Here is a 24,944-nt window from a genome sequence, read left to right as displayed (position 1 = left end):
AAATAGATAATCATAAAACAAATTATATATATGGTATTATTAAACCGAACATCATATATATATATATATATATATATATATATATATATATATATATATATATATATATATATATATATATATATATATATATATATATATATATATATATATAAGCAGGAGGACGCCGCCAAGGTAGGTGTGCGTGTGAGGTAGAGCGCGGCGTCGCCCGACCTTCCCCAGTCATGTCATCATTCCATGGTACAACGCCGCTAATCAATAAGTAATTGTCATTGCATGCCGCCGCCTCATTTAGTAATGATTAACTCAGGTAAATAGTGTTGTCTTATCTAGATAAGATAATCATTACAAGATTAACTCCATGGTCAAGTTTTCCTCACCCGAGGCGCTGGCTTGATCCACAGTTTAAGTCTAATGAACCTATTGGATGTTGTAGACGTTTTTTGCCTCTATATTGGCTAACTCTTTGATCCAATGCCTGATGTGTACAGAAAGCAGTGTGTAGTGAAGGTACAGCAGGGTGTAGTGAAGATACAGCAGGGTGTAGTGAAGATACAGCAGGGTGTAGTGAAGGTACAGCAGGGTGTAGTGAGGGTACAGCAGGGTGTAGTGAAGATACAGCAGGGTGTAGTGGTACAGCAGGTAGGAAGGTACAGCAGGGTGTAGTGAAGGTACAGCAGGGTGTAGTGAGGGTACAGCAGGGTGTAGTGAAGATACAGCAGGGTGTAGTGAAGGTACAGCAGGGTGTAGTGAAGGTACAGCAGGGTGTAGTGAAGATACAGCAGGGTGGAGGTACAACAGGCAGGGTGTAGCGAGAGTGGAGGTATAACAGGCAGGGTGTAGCCAGGGTGGAGGTACAACAGGCAGGGTGTAGCGAGAGTGGAGGTATAACAGGCAGGGTGTAGCCAGGGTGGAGGTACAACAGGCAGGGTGTAGCGAGGGTGGAGGAGGGTGACGACTGAATCTAAGGGCAGGCATCACTACTCTGCTTCAATGTGTTGCTGTACACCCTACCCGCCACCTCCTTGGTCCCGCCCACTTCACCCCTCGCTCCGCCCATCGCAAGCCCCGCCCACCACTGCCCTCTTCACTCCTCCCATCTTCCACCACCTCCTCCTCCTCCTCCTCCGTTCTTTAATTCACTCCACTTCCCTTGTAATGGTTGTTAGTGTGTTTTTAATTATCATCACACGTCAACCAGCATCACACGTCAACCAGCATCACACGTCAACCAGCATCACACGTCAACCACTCTCCATCTTAACAATTCAAAAAAGATTATTATTCCCACCAATGTCATCACTAATACTATCGACAAGACGTGACCACTTACTTTACTACTACTACTACTACCACTACTAATTACACTACTACTACCTAACAATATCATGCAGTTCATAGTCACTACCACACCACAACCACTACTATACAGCCAGCACCATAGACTATACCACTACCACTCCCACCACCACCACCACCACCACCACTATATCACCATCTTTCCCACAAACACTATTCCACCATCACTATACCACCACAGCCAGTACCACCACACAGCCATCACCTCCACACAGCCACTATCACCACCACACAGCCACCACCACCCCACAGCCACTACTACCACACAGACATCACCACCACCATCACACAGCCATCACAAACCACACAGTCATCAACACCACCACACAGCCACAGTCATCACCACCACCACCTCACAGCCATCACCACCACCACCTCACAGCCATCACCACCACCACCATACAGCCATCACCACCACCACCATACAGCCACCACCACCACTACCACAGCATCATAATGAACACATTAAGTAGCTTTAGTACCCCACCGTCACCCTCAAGTGTCAGCTCATCAGCATCCCCTAAGTGGTGCCTCGTGTCGGCCACTCGAGGACCACCACAAGGAAACATCACTATGAGTATCACCAATAATAACACCAACTCTCCTTCACTACTACACACTCTTATTATAACTCAGATCCATAAAAAGCTCAGAGTGCTATAAATAGTAGTGGCCCGGTAGGCGTGGTGACCATGTGGGTTTAGCGCCGAAGGAAGCAGATTTGCAGATCGAACAGTTCCACATTTGTTCGTCGGCAGCTCAGCGGTGGGGCTGCCCTCCCTCGCTCTCGGTTACCTAACAGTTGACACAGCGACAAACGCGTGCGTGTGTCTCCTGCATACCGTGAGCATGGAAAAGGGGAAAATGTAATTGTGTGTGTTAGGGACAGGCTGTGTGTTGTTGGTATACGCAGGATTCCCCGGAACGAGTAAGGAGGGAGAGCTCCTTCATGAGAGGATCACCCGTGGTCAGGTAGCAGCAACCTACGCCAGCACGACACCCGTGACCACGCCCACGACGGGCTCTGAGTGGCTCGGAGCCTTCCTTCAAGTACCTCAACAGCCAATAGCAGAGAGAGTTAACGCACTTGAAAAGTTAATTGGTTCGACTATCAACAAAGACACGCCCCTTGTACTGGTAGCGATTAACTCCCAGACCTAATGTATAAAAGCGCTTGTCAATCTTGAAACGGGTCTTATGGGTGTGCCGTGAAGTAGTGTGTGAGACGCTAGCTAACTTTGCAAACATGCAGTGGACGCGCTACCTTCTACTGACCCTGGTGCTACTGCAGGCGCTGACGGAAGCCAAACGCAGGAAGAATAACAACAGAGCGAGAGAAAATAGAAGAAATCAACTTCAATCCGATAGAACACGCAATACTGAAACAGGGATGATGGATGAACCACAGCCGCCACGGGAGGTAACTGAGGTTCCTCACCACCGTGGGGAGCACCAGCGTTCTAACCACCACCATCGTTCATCACAGCAGCAACAGGAGCAGCACCATCAATCGAATTTCCAACTTCCTCTCGAGGAGGAATACGACCCGCTGCCCTCAGAACAAATATATTGTCAAAGCTGTTATCAGTTACAAATGCGTAAGAACTTGAGGTTAGCACAGATAAAAGACAGAGTGTTGACAGCTACGGGCCTATTGACCCCTCCCAACATGACCGGAGTAGTGATATCTCAAAATCCAAACATCCAGGGGATTATAGAAGAAATGCGGACGTCGGTACCTCAGACAGCCTACATGCAGGAGCCTCCGTACAATGACGACGAGCCAGAGAGCAAGACAGAGAAGATGTTCTCCCCCGTAGAACCAGGTAACAACTACTCCTCACATTCAGGTAACTCTTAGTCCACAGAGGTTTGTCCCCCTGAGGGCCGGCGACCAACCCATACACTTGAATTAGACTAAAACACCCCCTGGCGCCCTCCATTATTGTATTATGAGGTATTGGATCTTGTTGACATATAGTGTTGTCTGTTGTTTGAAGTGTTTATAATAAATGTTTTGAAGTTTCCATTTGGCTACTAAACCTTCCTTCAAAGAAAAAAAAAATATTTCACATATAAACATATAATTAATTCGAGTGTATGAAGGCCCAGCCTACTTTTTAACTTTTGACATAGCTTCATATTGCTTCTGGCGACCAACTGTTCAGTTTCACGCGAGGACAGCCTGTAACTACCACCCCTCCTCCTCCCCCTCCTCCCTCCCTCCCTCACACACACACACACACACACACACACACAAACACACACACCTCCAGCCCCCACCCCTCCCCTTCTCCCCTCCCACCTCAACGCCAGTGTAAAATCCAGAATTATTGACCAGCTTCAGACGTGGGCAACAAGCGGGCTTACGCACGCCACCAACTCACTGTATTGACCATTTATAAGGCACTATATTGATCACACTGTGCATCTGTACTGCGCGTGCCAGGGCTCTTGTGGGGATTTAATGCTCAACGTAGTCTTCTGTTTTTCTCAATATGCACTTAGTAAAAAACACACAAATACATACAAAACAATCTCTCTCTACCACAGCAAGTGACTACACACCTGCAGCTAATACACCTGCATCTAAAAACACACTTGCAGCTAACAACACAGCTGCAGCTAACAAGACATTTACAGGTAACAACACAGCTGTAACTAATAATAGAGCAGCAGCTAGACCAGTAAAGCGTAACAATAACAACCAAATGCCCGAGCTTGTGTACACCTGCAAGACTCACGTTCTTATATGTGTATACGTTACGCTAAATATATAATGATATATCAATAATTATATGAAACTTGGCAGATCTTACCTTATATAATTCAGTATAATGTTATTTTATGAGAGCAGATGAGGTGTTAAATGGAGAAGAGCAGTTTTAGTGATACATTAACTAATTCCCAATAAGTTTTAACAAGAGAAACGTTTTTGCCTTACAAGAATAACTCTTATGTTTATGAATATTGAAAATTAGTTAATAATATTATATTGTAAAGTAAGTTCTCTTCCATTTAATGTTATTGAGTATCGTAATATAACAAAAGTATACTTAATTTAGTTAGGTTAGGTTAGTAATCATGGTATTCCTATATAGTTTGTGTTATGATTATACTGTATATTCGTTCGTCATTTGTTTAGATGTCTCCAATTATTCGCCAAATGCATCTCGTGTATCGCCACATCACATACCAGGAGATAAAGTTATTTTCAATAGAGTTAAACAACATAATACTGAATATCACTAATGATCTTTCTTCCATTGATTTTTTTTTAATATATCACTATTAACTATTTCTTTATTCTCTTATAAATATCTAAATGTAGAGTAAATGACTACAACAATTACTGAACCGAGCCAACACATCACACAGAAGCTCCTAAGACGGTGTTGTAGATTGTTTTTACATATACTACCACTATCTTAAAGGTCCTTCTGTCAGCCACCACACTACTCCCCCCACTACTACACTTGTCTGCCTTTTAGTTCATGTCTCTCATTCCAGACGCATTATATCATCTTAATCACACTGTTAACTTAGCACACACACACACACACACACACACACACACACACACACACACACACACACACACACACACACACACACACACACACACACACACACATATACACACACACACACACATCTCTTATACCCCTAATCACATTATCAATCTCGACCGCCAAAGAAACTTGTATTCTTCTAACACACTCTCTCTCTCTCTCTCTCTCCAGACTTTTGCCATTACAGTTTTACCTCTCCAGGCACTCTGCTCTCCACTCTAGTATACTTTGGTACTGCCAATAGTACTCTTTATCTCATTACCTAAACTCTTACATTCTTTTCAAAACGATGTTTTATGTTAAAACGTCCACACCCCTGACCTATGCACTGTACACTTCCATTCTCCCAAGTGATGTACAGTCCCCTTCACTAGTGCGTTTACAGGGGCTCGTCATATAAACATTCCACAAATCATTATTTTTGAGATATTTATTTTAATATTGTTTTGATTTGACTCCATAGCATATTTACTGTTGCGAGTTTTCTTCCGTCGAATGTAAACAAACACAGGGCTCCCACACTGCACAAAACCTGACGAGCCCCTGTAAACACACTAGTGAAGGAGACTGTATATACTTGAATGTATTTATATCTTTCCAAACACACATTTCATATCGTGCCAAATGTCCACGAAAATAGATGACGTCAACCTTAGACTGCACTCCTCCACACTAGATTCACCTCCACACTGAGACACACACTTCCACACTAAGACACACACCTCCACACTAAGAAACGCACCTCCATACTAAGACACACACACGTCCACACACACCTCCACACGAAGACACACCTCCACACCAAGACACACGTCCACACTAAGACACACACCTCCACACTAAGACACACACCTCCGCACTAAAAACACACACCTCCACACTAAGACACACACCTCCACACTAAGACACACCTCCATACTAAGACACACGTCCACACTAAGACACACCCCACACTAAGACACACACACCCTCCACACTAAGACACACACCTCCATACTAAGACACACGTCCACACTAAGACTCACACATCCACACCAGACACACACCCACACTAAGACGCACCTCCATACTAAGACACACGTCCACACTAAACACACACCCACACGAAGACACACACCTCCACACTAAGACACACACACACCTCCACACACACCTCCACAAGCACAACACCACACACACCTCCACACTCAAAACACCTCCACACTAAGACACACACCTCCACACTAAGACACACACCTCCACACTAGAACACCTCCACTCTAAGACACACACTCCACTCTAAGACACACACCTCCACTCTAAGACACACACACCTCCACACTAAGACACTCCACACTCAAGACACACCTCCACCTAAGACACACCTCCACTCTAAGACACACCTCCTGCCTCTAGACACACCTCCACTCTAAGACACACCTCCACACTAAGACACACACCTCAATTATAAGACACACCTCCACTCTCTAAGACACACCTCCACTCTAAGACACACACTCCACACTAAGACACACACCTCCACTCTAAGACACACCTTCACTCTAAGACACACCTCCACCTCTAAGACACACACCTCCACTCTCTAAGACACACCCCACACTAAGACACACACCTCCACTCTAAGACACACCTTCACCTAAGAAACACCTCCACCTAAGACACACACCTCCACTCTAAGACACACACCTCCACTCTAAGACACACACCCTCCACTCTAAGACACACCTCCACACTCAAGACACACCTCCACACTAAGAAACACCTCCACTCTAAGACACACACCTCCACTCTAAGACACACACCTCCACTCTAAGACACACACCCACTCTAAGACACACCTCCACACTAAGACACACCTCCACACTAAGACACACCTCCACTCTAAGACACACACCCACATTCTAAGACACACACCTCCACACTAAGACACACACCTCCACTCTAAGACACACCTCCACCTAAGACACACACTCCACTCTAAGACACACACCTCCACTCTAAGACACACCTCCACCTAAGCACACCTCCACACTAAGACACACACTCACACTAAGACACACACCTCCACCTAAGACACACACCTCCACCTCTAAGACACACACCTCCACTCTAAGACACACTCCACTCTAAGACACACCTCCACACTAAGACACACACCTCCATACTAAGACACACCTCCACTCTAAGACACACACCTCCACACAGACACACACCTCCACTCTAAGACACACCTCCACACTAAGACACACACCTCCACTCTAAGACACACCTCCACTCTAAGACACACCTCCACTCTAAGACACACCTCCACACTAAGACACACCTCCACACTAAGACACACACTCCACCTAAGACACACCTCCACTCTAAGGACACACCTCCACACTAAGACACACACCTCCACACTAAGACACACCTCCACACCAGACACACCCCACAATAAGACACACCTCCACACTAAGACACACACCTCCACACCAAGACACACCCACACTAGACACACCTCCACAATAAGACACACTCCACACTAAGACACACACCTCCACACCAAGACACACCTCCACACTAAGACACACACCTCCACACTAAGACACACCTCCACACTAGACACACCTCCACCAAAGACACACCTCCACACTAAGACACACACCTCCACACTAAGACACACCTTCCCACTAGACACACCTCCACAATAAGACACACCTAACACTAAGACACACACTAAGACACACCTCCACACAGACTCTCTAAGACACACACCTCCACTCACACACCTCCACTCTAAGACACACACCTCCACACTAAGACACACACTCCACTCTAAGACACACCTCCACACTAAGACACACCTGCACTTAAGACACACACCTCCACTCTAAGACACACCTCCACACTACACACACACCTCCACTCTAAGACACACCTCCACTCTAAGACACACCTCCACACTAAGACACACACCCACTCTAAGACACACCTCCACACTAAGACACACACCTCCACTCTAACACACACCTCCACACTCAAGACACACACCTCCACACTAAGACACACCTCCACTCTAAGACACACACCTCCACACTAAGACACACCTCCACACTAAGACACACACTCCACACTAAGACACACCTCCACCCACACACACCTCCACACACATACACCCACACTAAGACACACCTCCACACCAAGACACACACCTCCACACTAAGACACACACCTCCACACTAAGACACACACCCACTCCCCAACACACACCTCCACACTAAGACACACACCTCCACACTACACACACCTCCACTCTAAGACACACTCCACACCACACACACTCCACACCAAGACACACACCTCCACACTAAGACACACTCCACCCTAAGACACACCTCCACACTAAGACACACCTCCACACTAAACACACCTCCACACTAAGACACACACTCCACACCAAACACACACCTCCACACTAAGACACACACCTCCACACCACACACACCTCCACACCAAGACACACCTCCACTCTAAGACACACCTCCACACTAAGACACACACCTCACACTAAGACACACCTCCACACTAAGACACACACCTCCACACTAAGACACACACCTCCCACACTAAGACACACACCTCCACACTAAGACACACACCTCCACACTAAGACACACCTCCACACTCAAGACACACCTCCACACTCAAGACACACACCTCCACACTAAGACACACACCTCCACACTAAGACACACACCTCCACACTAAGACACACCTCCACTCTAAGACACACCTCCACACTAAGACACACACCTCCACACCTAAGACACACTCCACACACCTCCACACTAAGACACACCTCCACACTAAGACACACACCTCCACACTAAGACACACCTCCACACTAAGACACACCTCCACACCAAGACACACACCTCCACACTAAGACACACACCCCACACTAAGACACACACCTCCACACTAAGACACACCTCCACTCTAAGACACACCCCACACTACACACACACCTCCACACTAAGACACACCTCCACACTAAGACACACCTCCACACTAAGACACACCCACACTAAGACACACACCTCCACACCACACACACACCTCCACTCTAAGACACACACTCCACTCACACACACCTCCACTCTAAGACACACCTCCACACAGACACACTCCACACAAGACACACCTCCACACTAAGACGCACCTCCACAATAAGACACACCTCCACACTAAGACGCACCTCCACTCTAAGACACACACTTCCACACTAAGACACACCCCACACTAAGACACACCTCCACACTAAGACACACACCTCCACTCTAAGACACACCTCCACACTAAGACACACCTCCACACCAAGACACACACCTCCACTCTAAGACACACCTCCACAATAAGACACACCTCCACACTAAGACACACCTCCACCCTAAGACACACCTCCACACTAAGACACACCTCCACACCAAGACACACACACCTCCACCTAAGACACACCTCCACACACACACACTCCACACTAAGACACACCTCCACACCAAGACACACACACCTCCACTCTAAGACTCCACCTCCACTCTAGGACACACCTCCACACCAAGACACACCTCCACAATAAGACACACCTCCACACTAAGACACACACCTCCACAATAAGACACACCTCCACTCTAAGACACACACCTCCACTCTAAGACACACACCTCCACTCTAAGACACACACCTCCACTCTCAAGACACACCTCCACTCTAGGCACACTCCACACCAAGACACACCTCCACACCAAGACACACCTCCACACAGACACACCTCCACACTAAGACACACCTCCACTCTAAGACACACCTCCCACTTAAGACACACCCTCCACACACAAGACACACCCCCACACCAAGACACACCTCCACTCTAAGACACACCCCACACTAAGACACCTCCACACTAAGACACACACCTCCACACTAAGACACACCTCCACACTAAGACACACACCTCCACACTAAGACACACCCTCCACTCTAAGACACACACCTCACTCTAAGACACACACCTCCACTCTAAGACACACACCTCCACTCTAAGACACACACTCCACTCTAAGACACACACCTCCACTCTAAGACACACTCCACTCTAAGACACACACCTCCACACTAAGACACACACCTCCACCAAGACACACACCCCCACTCTAAGACACACCTCCACTTAAGACACACTCACACTAAGACACACCTCCACACTAAGAAACACTTCACTTAAGACACACACCTCCACACTAAGACACACACACACCTCCACTCTAAGACACACACCTCCACTCTAAGACACACCTCCACACCTACACACACCTCCACTCTAAGACACACACACCTCCACTCTAAGACACACCTCCACTCTAAGACACACCTCCACACTAAGACACACCTCCACTCTAAGACACACCTCCACACTAAGAAACACCTCCACTCTAAGACACACCTCCACTCTAAGACACACCCTCCACTCTAAAGACACACCTCCATCTCTAAGACACACCTCCACACTAAGACACACACCTCCACACTAAGAAACACCTCCACTCTAAGACACACACCTCCACACTAAGACACACGCCTCCACTCTCTACACACACCTCCACTCTAAGACACACCTCCACACTAAACACACCTCCACTCTAAGACACACACTCCACACTAAGACACACACCTCCACTCTAAGACACACCTCCACACTAAGAAACACCTCCACTCCAAGACACTCACCTCCACACTAAGACACACACCTCCACTCTAAGACACACCTCCACACCAAACACACCTCCACTTAAGACACACACTCCACTCTAAGACACACCTCCTCTCTAAGACACACACCTCCACTCTAAGACACACCTCCACCTTAAGACACACACCTCCACACTAAGACACACACCACTCTAAGACACACACCCCACTCTAAGACACACACCTCCACACTAAGACACACACCTCCACCTCTAAGACACACCTCCACACTAAGACACACACCCACACTAAACACACCTCCACACTAAGACACACCCACACTAAGACACACCTCCACACTAAGACACACACCTCCACACTAAGACACACCTCCACACTAAGACACACTTCCACACTAAGAGACACCTCCACACTAAAACACATCTCCACACTCAAGACACACCCACTCTAAGACACACCTCCACTCTAAGACACACCTCCACTCTAAGACACACCTCCACTTAGACACACACCACACCACGAACACTTCCAACTAAGACACACCTCCACACTAAACACACCCCCACACACGCACACTCCACACTAGACACACCCCCCACACTAAGACACACTTCCACACTAAGACATACCTCCACACTACACACACCTCCACACTAAGACACACCTCCACACTAGACACACCTCCACACCACGACACACCCCACACTACACACCTCCACACAAGACACACCCACACTAAGACACACCCCCACACTAAGACACACCTCCACACTAGACACACCTCCACACTAAGACACACCTCCACACTAAGACACACCCACACCAGACACACCCCCACACTAGACACACCTCCACACTAAGACACACCTCCACACCAAGACACACCCCCACACTAAGACACACCCACACTAAGACACACCCCCACACTAAGACACACCTCCACTCTAAGACACACCTCCACACTAGACACACCTCCAAAGACACCTCCACACTAAGACACACCTCCACACTAAGACACACCTCCGCACTAAGACACACCTCCACACTAGACACACTCCACATAAGACACACCCACACCAAAGACACACCTCCACACCAGACACACCTCCACACTAAGACACACCCCACACCACACACCCACACTAGACACACCCTCCACACTAGACACACCTCCACACTAAGACACACCTCCACACTAAGACACACCCCCACACTAAGACACACCTTCACACTAGACACACCTCTACACTTCCAATCTGTATTTTCACTTCTCAAGACACCCACTTCACAGATACATCCCTTACTTTTCTCATACAACTCTATATTACTTTCAACGTATGCTTATACCACCTGTGGCATTCGTCATTCATTCAGGCATACGTTATTTTTAGACATAGAGGGTGTCCCAGCAAAATGCCCTTGCCTCCTCTTCCCTGCCTTCTCCCTGAGACACTGTGAGTTGAGGGAGGAGGGGGATATTTTTCTCGGACGCCCTATATACTTGGGAGTCACAACGAAAACACTTCCTTACAGTACCTGATACAATACAACACTTAACTTATATGGTTATTCTCAGGTACACCTCTTACACTCCACCCATACACCCAATGCACCTTTACCTTACCAAATACACTTACAGCTCACCAAATTCACTTACAGCTCACCAAATACACTTACAGCTCACCAAATACACTTACAGCTCACCAAGTACACTTGCAGCTCACGAAATACACTTACAGCTCACAAAACATATCAACTACTCACAATATACCAACGACTCACAATATACCAACGACTCACAATATACCAACGACTCACAATATACCAACGACTCACAATATACCAACGACTCACAATATATCAACGGCTCACAATATACCAACGGCTCACAATATACCAACGACTCACAATATACCAACGACTCACAATATACCAACGACTCACAATATACCAACGACTCACAAACTATCCCACAACTCGCATTACACTCTTAAGTCATACACATTACTCAATATACTTTCAGTTCGCGCGCTATATTTATGGTATGTCAAGTAAATAAGAATAAGAGTGTGTCCGTTTGTGCTCCAGATCCAAATGAGTCATATACATCAGTTTATATATGTATGTACACTCCCAGCACCATATATATATTGTTTGTTATGCATAGATGGGAGCTCTCTCTCTCTCTCCAACAGTTCACGTGTTACTTTTACTCAGGTCAAAATATTAATTGTCGAAATAAACTCGTCATCCAACCCCTATACACGTGATATCCACCACTTATCCCCATAATTACACGTGATATCCACCTTTAATACCGGTGTTCAACCGTCACAATACACTCGTCAACCGTCACAACACACTCGTCAACCGTCACAACACACTCGTCAACCGTCACAACACACTCATCAACCGTCACAACACACTCGTGAACCGTCACAATACACTCATCAACCGTCACAACACACTCGTCAACCGTCACAGCACACTCATCAACCGTCACAACACACTCGTCAACCGTCACAGCACACTCCAGCAACCGTCACAACACACTCGTCAACCGTCACAACACACTCATCAACCGTCACAACACACTCATCAACCGTCACAACACACTCGTCAACCGTCACAACACACTCGTCAACCGTCACAACACACTGTCAACCGTCACAACACACTCGTCAACCTCCCCTCGTCAACCGTCACAACACTCATGAATGACAATAAGTGTCTCACCATTGCGGTTACCGGGCACATTACAAGGGTTAACCTCTCACACACCACATTAAACACACCTAACACCCGCCATCTCTCACTCAACACACTCCTCCTCACTCAACACACTCCTCCACACTCAACACACTCCTCCACGCTCAACACACTCCCTCCTCAGTCAACACACCTCCACACTCAACACACCTCCTCACCAACACACTCCCTCCACACCAACACACTCCTCCACACCTCAACACACTCCTCCACACTCAACACACTCCTCCACCTCAACACACTCCTCCACACTCAACACACTCCTCCATACTCAACACACTCCTCCTCCTCAACACACTCTTCATTCAACACACTCCTCACTCAACACACACTATTATTCACCACGAGAGTCATCGTCCACAACAACAGTACTATCATCCACCATAACAGTCATCATCCACCATAACAGTCATCATCCATCATAACAGTCATCATCCATCATAACAGTCATCATCCACCATAACAGTCATCATCCACCATAACAGTCATCATCCACCATAACAGTCATCATCCACCATAACAGTCATCATCCAACATAACAGTCATCATCCACCATAACAGCTATCCACCATCCATCCACTCACAGCCATCATCCACCAAACAGTCATCATCCACCATAACAGTCATCATCCACCATAACACGTCATCATCCACCATAACAGTCATCATCACCATCATAACAGTCATCATCCACCATAACAGTCATCATCCACCATAACAGTCATCATCCATCATAACAGTCATCATCCATCATAACAGTCATCATCCACCATAACAGTCATCATCCATTGTCATCATCCACCATAACAGTCATCATCCACCAACAGTCATCATCCACCATAGCCATCATCCACCATAACAGTCATCATCCACCATAACAGTATCATCCACCATAACAGTCATCATCCACCAAAGAACCATCATCCACCATAACAGTCATCATCCACCATAACAGTCATCATCCACCATAACAGTCATCATCCACCATAACAGTCATCATCCACCATACAATAGTCATCATCCACCATAGCGGTCATCATCCACCATTACAGTCATCATCCACCATAACAGTCATCATCCACCATGACAGTCATCATCCACCATAACACAGTCATCATCCACCATAACAGTCATCATCCACCATAACAGTCATCATCCACCATAACAGTCATCATCCACCATAACAGTCATCATCCACCATAACAGTCATCATCCACCATTACAGTCATCATCCACCACAAAAGACGTCATCCACAACAACCTAATTTTCACTAAAAAGGAAATGATTTCATACCCCGACCGTGTGTATATTTGACACATGCACACACTCACGCATACACATACATATGTACAATCAAAGACAAAAGTCGTGTCGCGGTTTTGTACAAAGATTAAATATAACTCGTGAAACATTATGACAGCCCCCTACCACATGGCAGAGCACCAAAAGTTTAGCTCTTCGGCATATGTTTTCACCAAATTTCACGACACGACCTATGTCTTTCATTGTACATACACACGCGCATACATACATACATATATACATACATACATACATACATACATACATACATACATACATACATACACTCAAACTTACTCACAGAAAGACAGAAAAACACACACACACACATGTAAGCACACAAACAGGCATACATGTACACAAGTGAGCACACAAACAGACATACATCCACATGTAAGCACACACACAGACATACATGCAAACATGTAAGCACACAGACAGACATACATGCACACTTGCAAGTACACACACACACACACACATGCACACTTGTAAGCACGCACACACACACATATAAGCAGACACACGCACACACACACACATACATGCACACATGTAAGCACGCACACACAGACTTACATGCACATATGTAAGCGCACACACACAGACATACATGCAAACATGTAAGCACACACACATCCATACATGCACACTTGTAAGCACACACACACACACGTCAACAAGCCCACATCTTCTACCATAAACACACTAACCCCCTCAACCTTCACACGAGATTCTAGTTGCATAAGAAACAACGTCACAACGAAGGCCCATTTCAACTTAAGCTGCTGATATACACGTTAAGTTACCCTAAGTAGAAACAAAGTGAGTCTTATCCTTGGAGGGGTGAAGGAAGGTAGTCGTGTGTGAAGCGACAATTTGCGCAGGACTTCACGTAAGGCAACACTCACCAATAACTGCGCCGCGCACTCCTCCCTCTCACTCTCTCGAGCTGCCGTTGCGTAATAGTCATGAGACATCATGTCATAATACACGACAACAATGCATCCACAACAGCTGATACACGGTGAGTGTGTGTGTGTGTGTGTGTGTGTACACGCACCGGTATGTGCACCTGTGGTTCCACGTGCTTGCTGCCTTGGAAAAAAGTCGACTTAAATATATAATAGGCGGGTGGGAGTGTTACCGGCGGAGCGTGTGCATCAAGGGGCATATGATCACCTTGGAGCCTGTATACCTAGGGGTGTGTGCACCCCGGGGCGCGTGCACATATGTAAGTGGCCACCACTTTATGGGTAGTCATTAAGCCTTTGGTGTGTGTATACGGGTAGTGGTGGGCGGCCTCCTTGGGTACAGATCTCTGGGTACGCGCTCTATTGCGTCGTCAGCCATACAACATATTACGGCGTTAATTGCTCCACAAAGGCGGGTGGAAGGGGGCCTCGGAGGCTTCGAGGGGGAGACAGGAATGCATTTTCTGAGTAGACCGTAGAGCCGTCCACCTCAACTCGATCCTTCATGAATCTAGCTCATTGATGTCTTCACCGCATAGCTCTCTCTGTCCCTCGTCCTTTTAATTAAATGATGCACGCGAACGTTGAAAGCACTTTCTTTCGTATTTTCAAATACCAAAAGTTCAATTGGGCGGGAGATGACGCGTGGCATGATAGGTCAAACGCAGAGTATTGAGCCAGGATTTACCCGGCAATCATTAAAGGCAGCTTCAAATTGAATGGCCTGGAAGGTGGAGCACGTTTGGCCTTCCAGTCTCTGCCTGTCTGCGAGGGCCCTTCTCTGTCTGGAGCCGAGTCATTAGGTATGCCGTCCTTGACCATTTATGTCGAGAGAGTATAGGAAGATAGGAAAAAGAGTTAATAAAAAATAGTGAAACAAATCACAAGACAAATGTAGGTAATGGTGTAAGTCAAGGAGAGACGATAGTGGCGAGGTTGTGAAGGGTCGATATGTTGTGTCATGTTGTCCGGGGCTATAGCCTGACTGCAACCAAATATTGATTTTCTTCACTATTCCTCCCCTTCCATGTATAGGTTTATCTATTGAGCGTGTGTGTGTGTGGGCGGGTGTGTGTGTGGGCGGGTGTGTGTGTGGTTGTGTAGGCGCGCGCGCGTGTGTGTGTGTGTGTGTGTGTGTGTGTGTGTGTGTGGGTGCAGTGTGTATGTGTGTGTGTGTGTGGGTGTGTGTGTGGTGTATGTGTGTGGTGTGTGTGTGGTGTATGTGTGTGTGTGTGTGGTGTATGTGTGTGTGTGTGTGTGTGGGCGGGCGGGTGGGTGTGTGTGGTTGTGTAGGTGCGTGTGTGTGTGTGTGTGTGTGTGTGTGTGTGGGGCGGGCGGGTGTGTGTGTGGTTGTGTAGGTGCGTGTGTGTGTGTGTGTGTGTGTGTGTGTGTGTGTGCAGTGTGTATGTGTGTGTGTATGTGTGTGGTGTATGTGTGGGTGTGTGTGGTGTGTGTGTGGTGTGTGTGTGGGTGTGTGGTGTATGTGTGGGTGTGTGTGTGTGTGTGTACGTTTTATACAGAGAATTTACTATTAATTCTATTTCTATATGGATTTTTCTCATGTTAGTCATAGCGTATTTGAGAAAATTATTTTATGTTAAAATTATATAATTTCCAGGCAAATATCGCATGACTCTTATATCACATGCTTAAGTTAGATAATACATCTGTCTGTTACGTAACATTGGCGTAATTTAGTGTCAAGAACGAGGATTGTCGTGCAAGACACACACAAGTACAACACGACAGCTGTTAACATCAGTTATATAAACACATCTGCAGCTGAACACACACAAGTTTATTAAAACATTTGCATGTGTTGTTAAGAACTTAATTACCTGTATCTAAAAAATAATGACAAAAATAATATCTAGAACTTTCATTTGGCGTTAACTGATGTATGCGTTGTGCAAAATTATAAAATGAAAGTTACATACACACACACACACACACACACCTTAACATACATCTGGTGCGAAACTACTGCGAGAAACATAAATATAAATATAAATCATACGTGTCTGGTGTAAAAGAAGATCATTTACAGTACACCATCATCTACGTCTTTCACCATAAATCTGCATCTCGGAAGATATTGTCCGACCAAACACGCAGGTGTTCCTAAACATTCACAACTTTTATCATGTATTTAACCACAAGAATATTTATTATACTTGTGGCTAAATTCATGTAAGGTGGTAGAGAAAACTGTGTCTCCTCCTCCTCACCACCACCACCTTCACCAACAATACGTGTCTGGTGGTGGAGTAGAGGCGTCTCCTCACCACCACCTTCAACATCATTATTTCTCATGGTACATTCCCTTAGAAAGTAAACTCTTATAAAGGTTCGTTTATTGGTAAAAATATGTATATATACTCATAAAAAAAGCAATTGAACTTCCTGTAAGAAATTGCATGGTCTCTTTGCTCAATATAACGTTTTCGTAAGTGTTATGTACAGTGTATGCATCCAATTGCCTTCGCTTTGCACCAGTAATACCGAGACAGCTGTCGACGCTTGCTTGCCTTAAATATATTGATGTGTTTTAGTTTATCTCATAGATTTACTGCTGTCACCTTGACAGTGTAATGTATGTAGAAATGTTATTGTTATGTCATACACTTTTGTGCTTTTGTAGAGTAAGGCAAATGACGGAGTATGATGCCATCATTCACGCTGTAGTGCCTTCCTTGACATCATACCTGTAATTAGTTTAGGCAGGTATTATCCCCTGTCTTCACTAGGTACAGTATACTTCATGTTTGTTTCAGTAAGTCCTATGTTAAGAGGATCACCTTAATACACACTAAAATCTCTTGGATACCTGTGTTGTTTTGATGCATACTGTCACTTATACTTATGAAAAAGTAAACTATTTCTAGTGATGTATTATCTGAGGTGTTACACACAACAGTCACACCGAGTACAGTATGTTCTCTATAACAACACCAAGAAACAACTCCGAGAAGTACAGTATATTTAATGTCCAGAGTTTATGTGTTCAAGCTTGATGCAGGATGACGCCCACATCCTACATTCAGGTGTACACGGTAGTCAACCTGAGCTAATTATCCACTGAGCTTCACGGTAACAGCTAAGTGGAGCTTTCTGTCGGTTAATTACCCTCCACTTAAATCAGGCTTAACTATCTGGTCCAGGACTTAATCAACATGGAAAAATGACACGCCATGAATCTCTCTCTCTCTCTCTCTCTCTCTCTCTCTCTCTCTCTCTCTCTCTCTCTCTCTCTCTATATGTAGAGTACCTTCATTGATTATCTTATCCTACGGAGTACTGCCACCTCAACCATTTTTCTCTTTTATTACTTCAAGTTTGAGACTCTTTGACAAATTTTTGCTTCAACTCAATAGGTTCACGTAAGTGTTTATTGACCAGTTGGCGCGGGGGCGTCACCCAGGCGGCGACCCACTGCCCCGCACCGCCCACCATCACCACAACTAAACTGTATTTATTCACGTGTGTTGTATATATTATGATAGCAGGCGTCAAGCGTCAGACAAGACACTCAATTACTTGCTACACAAAACTTAATGGCATTTACGCTACTTAATATCCTCAGTGCCAGTGGCGTTAACTTACGGTCAGTGGCACTCATAGTGAAGGTTAGCGGCACTATTACATATACTTAGAGATAAAGTGTCTCTACTACACATATTGAGGTTAAAGCAACTGTAGAGATCACACAATACTGTAAATGTTCACAAACTCTAAATAAACATAAAAGTTGACACCAAACACAAAGGTAATTGAAGGCTTTAAATGAGGAAAGAACAAATCTGCCTCATTAGTCTCGACACTTAAAGATTTACGGCACAAGGTTATTAACGTGTGTATATCACCTATCTGGTCATCTACTTTACATTTCTATATTTTGACCATAAATTCTTAACCAACCTGAAGGAGATCTTGTGTGGGATGTTGTTGCCAGTACCACAGACCACACCCTGGGTTAGTGGGGTGTATGACCTAGAGTTCAGGAGTAGCCCAGGAACACCGGACAACACGCAAGCTGAACTCATTAATTGATACTCTGGAAGACGATCCGCAAATCGATTAACATCCAGGGTCACTCACTGATGACTGCTGGAGGGGATACACACACACACACACACACACACACACACACACACACACACACACACACACACACACACACACACACACACACACACACAAAGCCGAAGTTAGTAGATAAAACATGCAACACATTGGGAACCTCTTATGAAATTTTGATGAGAGTGAAATGAGGAATCCATCTATTGTGTTCGATCTGCACCTCCGTCGCCTACCGGGGGTTCCTTACCTCGCTCTCTCTCTCTCTCACACACACCTTCACCGCCTCCTTCAGCAAACATTAGTCTTGGAATGTATATAGATAGAAAATCAACCAATTAAATTGTACAAGGTATCAGCAGCTAGGATAAATAATACCTGTAGATTGTAGAAGTATTTTATTTATTACCTAAGAGGTGTTGTGAAGTCAAAATACCTGTGAGGTTTATCTATTTTAATTCTTTGATAAGACTTAATTAATAGAGGTAATTTACTATTTATTCCGTATCTTATTTGTCTAGTTATTAAAGTGAGGAGTAAAATATATTTGTCTATGAAGTTAGTTAGTTCTTGAATCATAGGTTATAGCACACACACACACACACACACACACACACACACACACACACACACACACACACACACACACACACACACACACAGCCCTTGCAACGCCTAATATTGATGTAGGTTGAGTGAGCCAGTGACCAACCTCTCTTAATCGATAATCTTATAGGTGATAATTTCTTACACACGCCCCCTCTCTCTCTCTCTCTCTCTCTCTCTCTCTCAACTTTTCCCCCTATCATTCCCACCTACTCATTCCCTCTCTCACCTCTCTCCTCCTCTCCTCCTTACCGCCTCTCTCCCACCCCTACCCTCTCCTCCTCCCCTCTCAGTCTCACCGTCCCCCCCTTTCCCTTCTACCCCTCATCCTCCCTCTCACTCCCCACCCTCTTCCCCCCCCCCCTACTACTAAATATTATGCATATAAATATATATTTAAAATGACCTGTAAAGTGGTAACAGTTTCCTTTGACTCGTAACGTAAGTATGGATACTTGTTGACCAATCAGAAGTCCTAGTGCATTTTTTTATGCTTTTCTGATTGGTTGGGGTGGTCATGTCATTAAGAAATAAGATATTTTCTGGCTAATTCCAATCGTTTTTCCGAGAAATGTTCCGACCTCTCTCTCTCTCTCTCTCTCTCTCTCTCTCTCTCTCTCTCTCTCTCTTGTTTTCACTTTCTTTCGTACTTTCGTATTCTCTTTCCCTGATTTAACACTTTCTCTCTTTCTCTTTTCTCTCTGTCTGTCTGTCTGTCTGTGTTTCTGTCTGCCTGCGTGTGTGTGTGTGTGTGTGTGTGTGTGTGTGTGTGTGTGTCTGTCTGTCTGTCTGTGTGTGTGTGTGTGTGTGTCTGTCTGTCTGTCATCCTAAATCAACTCTTATCGGAACCAACATTTAGATTGCAATAATTAGGAAGGAAAATAATTTGTATCAAGAAATTATTTTAGGTTCGGGAGACCATAGGTTCGGGAGACCATAGGTTCGGGAGACCATAGGTTCGGGAGACCATAGGTTCGGGAGTCCATAGGTTCGGGAGACCATAGGTTCGGGAGACCATAGGTTCGGGAGTCCAAAGGTTCAGGGCCGGGTTATAGGTTCGGGAGACCATAGGTTCGGGAGTCTATAGGTTCGGGAGACCATCGGTTCGGGAGTCTATAGGTTCGGGGAGACCATAGGTTCGGGAGACCATAGGTTCGGGAGTCCAAAGGTTCAATAACTTAAGGAACTATTATTTTAAGTAAGTCTCCGTTAGTGTAATATCAACAACTCTTGTGTGTGTGTGTGTGTGTGTGTGTGTGTTAATGGTCACGTAAATTCAGGTAATTACGGTTAAAAGTTTATCGTGGCATTTATTGCACGACACTTCAAGAACACAATCCTATTTTAGTACCGTCTTATCTCAGTGTTCAGGAAGCTCTTGGTGTGAAGATTAATAATAGCGTGTGAGTCAGGCCATAGTTATGTGAATCGATTGGTTATTATTGATGTTCTTGCATATTGGTCGAAAGTTCCACTAGGGAAGAGGGACATTATTGCCCATTGGTCGAAAGTTCCACTAGGGAAGAGGGACAATGTTGCCCATTGGTCAAAAGTTCCACTAGGGAAGAGGGACATTATTTCCCATTGGTCAAAACCACATCCACCCGATGAGAGGACCAGACCACAGACTTAAAGAACACCTGGGTGAGGAAGTGGCAGCAGCAGGTGAGGTGAGGTGAGGTTTTCTGATGCTCCTTGGGCGGCTGGCGTGTGGCCGGTCCCCGCGGCGGGGTCGGGCTGCACCACTGACAAAGAAAATCAATGAAGGAGAGAGATTTATAATTGTTACTGTGTGTGTGTGTGTGTGTGTGTGGAGCCGAGGGGGATAACCTGAATGTTGCCTTGGCTACACTTACTGCACCGGTATTGATAATCTGGTTCTCTCTCTCTTTCTCTCTCTCTCTCTCTCTCTCTCTCTCTCTCTCTCTCTATAGTTATTCTTATATTTTCTCCTTACTTTCTCTCTACTTTCTCTCTGTTCCTTGTAGGTAGTTGTATTTCTCTTACTTTCACTTGATTTTATTTGTTATGGTTCGTCAGTTCATATTTCTTTACCTGCTCATATATTCTTGACTTGTTCTTTTATTTATATATGTTATTAACCACCTGTTGTTGTTGTTGTTGTTCTCGATATCATTGTTGTTATTGTTGTTTACTTTATTTACTTTCCTTTTATTCCTGTTAGTTACTTTGTCCCTCGGTTATATTAACTTAATAATAACCTCAGAATGTTTCCATATATGCTGTGTGTGTGTGTGTGTGTGTGTGTGTGTGTGTGTGTGTCGGTATAACAGTCATATCTTGGTAATAAAGAAGAAAAACAAGGCAGCTACAGACAATTTTTTACGAGTATTTAAAGCTAAAATTTGACCAAAATAAAAAATAGACTAAAAATCATTGGTATCCTGGTACATAAAATGATTATAATGGTAATGATTATTTATATTCTGAAATATATTAAATACGCTAAATTGTTTGTTATTTTGTGTAGTGAAAGACCCCGAGTGTTGTTTGGCCTCTGTAAATGTAGTAACTCAACACCACATGCAAGGTCTTCTTAACCTGTTGGTGGCGAAGGTCAGTACCACCACACACACACACACACACACACACACACACACACACACACACACTCTGTAACAATCTCCTAACACGTGTATCTCTTATGTAAATTGTTAACATTATATATAACTAACAATCCCTCTTGATCTGACTTTCCTCGTTGGTTACCTGGTCATTTACCTGTCTGTAATAAGTTACCTGTTGTCACCACCGCCTCAGTGTTATGCTCGTTGAAGATAAGTCATTCTTAACGATGTGTTCACGTGGTTTAATCGTTCTACTGAGGCTCCTGGTTAAGGTTGGGTTAGGTTCATCCCCCAACGATCCCCACCCTCCCCTGGCTAAAGGTATCAGCAAATTTTTCCTCTCAAAATTATCTCAGCTCTCTGGGGGCAGACCAAAGACTCATATGAAAGTATCAGTAAGGTAGTATGAATTATTAGGTGAGGTTTTTAAGGTTAATTCACCTCACCAAAAGGTGTTGTGGCAGAGTGGTATACAGTGCTCGACTTCTATCCTAAGGGTAGCTGGTTCAATCCCAAGGAAAAATCTCAGTCTATCCAGCTGTAAATGGGTGCCAAAATTTATAGTGTGTCAAGTGAAGAGCCGGCCACACGGGCTCTTTCTGGCACCTGCTTGTGTGTCATAATAAACTGTCAAGCGATAAGCTGGAATTAAAATCATCAGATCTTATCAGACGAAAGCTTAGATTATTAGTGTTTCTTTAAATCACCAGGTCCTATTAGGTATTATTAGGGCCATTACGTGACAATTAGGGATCATCTAAGTCATCATGACTCATTAAGTGTTCAGTGGTGGTTATTAGTGATACCTGCCTCGACCACACCTGTGAACACCTGAGAAACCAAACGACTTTGTTTATTTCACCAAGTTAATCTCCCTCTCCTCACCCTTCTCACATTCTCCCCTCATCCCTCTTTCGCTTTCTCCCATTCTTCCTCACTCTTACCCCATTCTCTCTCTCTTTCTCTCTCATTACCCCTCCCTTATTCCCCCTTCAGATGGGAGGCAGAAGGAAGTCACAGAGGAGAGGTCAGGGGTTATGAAGAGGCTGATAATAAGTAAGTTACTAGAAACAACAGGAGTGAATTTTAACACGAAGTCAAGGATTTCTATTGACATGGCATAGGCGATTCAGGTGTATAGAGAAATAATACGGTGCTGACAGTCACTTTAGGATAAGGATTGGGTGAAGGAGAAAGACTGGATGTGCAGAGGATCCACTGAGGTCGGAGATACGCGAGAAGAGGCTCAGGAGTCGAACGAGATAGATAGCTGTGGTGACAAGAGGGATGTGGACCCGAGAAAGAGCGGAGGCAGGACCACACTGACCGGAAGGAGTGTGTGTGAGGCTCATGCTGTTGGGTAATGATGGGAGGGAAGTTGTTCAAGTCAAGGAAGTATTCAACTTTTGGTGTACTTGGTAGTGGTAGTGGTAGTAGTAGTAGTAGTAGTAGTTGTAGTAGTAGTTCTTAATATGTTACAAGTACAACACACACTCCACCCCGTTGCCTCCCCTCCTCCACGTATTCACAGATGTATGCGGACGACTCCTGCCCCTCACTAGAGACTAATCAATACACTATGTAATTCCGCATAAAAATGTTCCAGACACTGTCTGTCTGTCTGTCTCTGCGGGTGGGAAGAATGAGTCAAGTATTTTGCCGATGTAATTGTCCAAAGTAGAGCACTCACCGCCAGGTCATTTGCATAGTTTCAACAGTGTGTAATAACCCCGTGACCGAGTCCTTCCTTAACCCTCGTCATGGTCACCCCCCTGGGCCACTCTCCGGGTAACAAGTGGGCTGGTCTGCCTCTAGGGTGACAAGTGAGGTAGGTCTCTCTCAAGGGTGACAAGAGGGACAGGTCCTCCCCGTGAGTGAAAAATGAGGTTGGTTCCCCTCAAGGAATTACGTCCCCTAAGGTGACAAGTGAGGTACCTTTCAA

General features: G+C 45.2%; 1 protein-coding gene across 2 annotated transcripts in view; it reads left to right on the top strand.

Moving 5' to 3' along the window:
- Positions 1-2,244: 2,244 nt before the first annotated feature.
- LOC121878724 (growth/differentiation factor 8-like) overlaps positions 2,245-24,944 on the top strand; it is a 79,983-nt gene continuing 57,283 nt past the window's right edge. Inside the window, exon 1 of one of the 2 annotated variants that reach the window (XM_042385070.1) lies at positions 2,245-3,209. In XM_042385070.1, the coding sequence (XP_042241004.1) occupies positions 2,606-3,209 (604 nt within the window). In that variant the 5' untranslated portion in view covers positions 2,245-2,605. The remainder of the gene's footprint in view (positions 3,210-24,944) is intronic. The other variant, XM_042385071.1, reaches the window with a different exon arrangement.

Source organism: Homarus americanus, unplaced genomic scaffold (genome assembly GCF_018991925.1).
Source record: "Homarus americanus isolate GMGI-L3 unplaced genomic scaffold, GMGI_Hamer_2.0 scaffold2558, whole genome shotgun sequence".
NCBI classification, from domain to species: domain Eukaryota; kingdom Metazoa; phylum Arthropoda; class Malacostraca; order Decapoda; family Nephropidae; genus Homarus; species Homarus americanus.
This window is presented reverse-complemented; position numbering and strand designations above follow the sequence as displayed.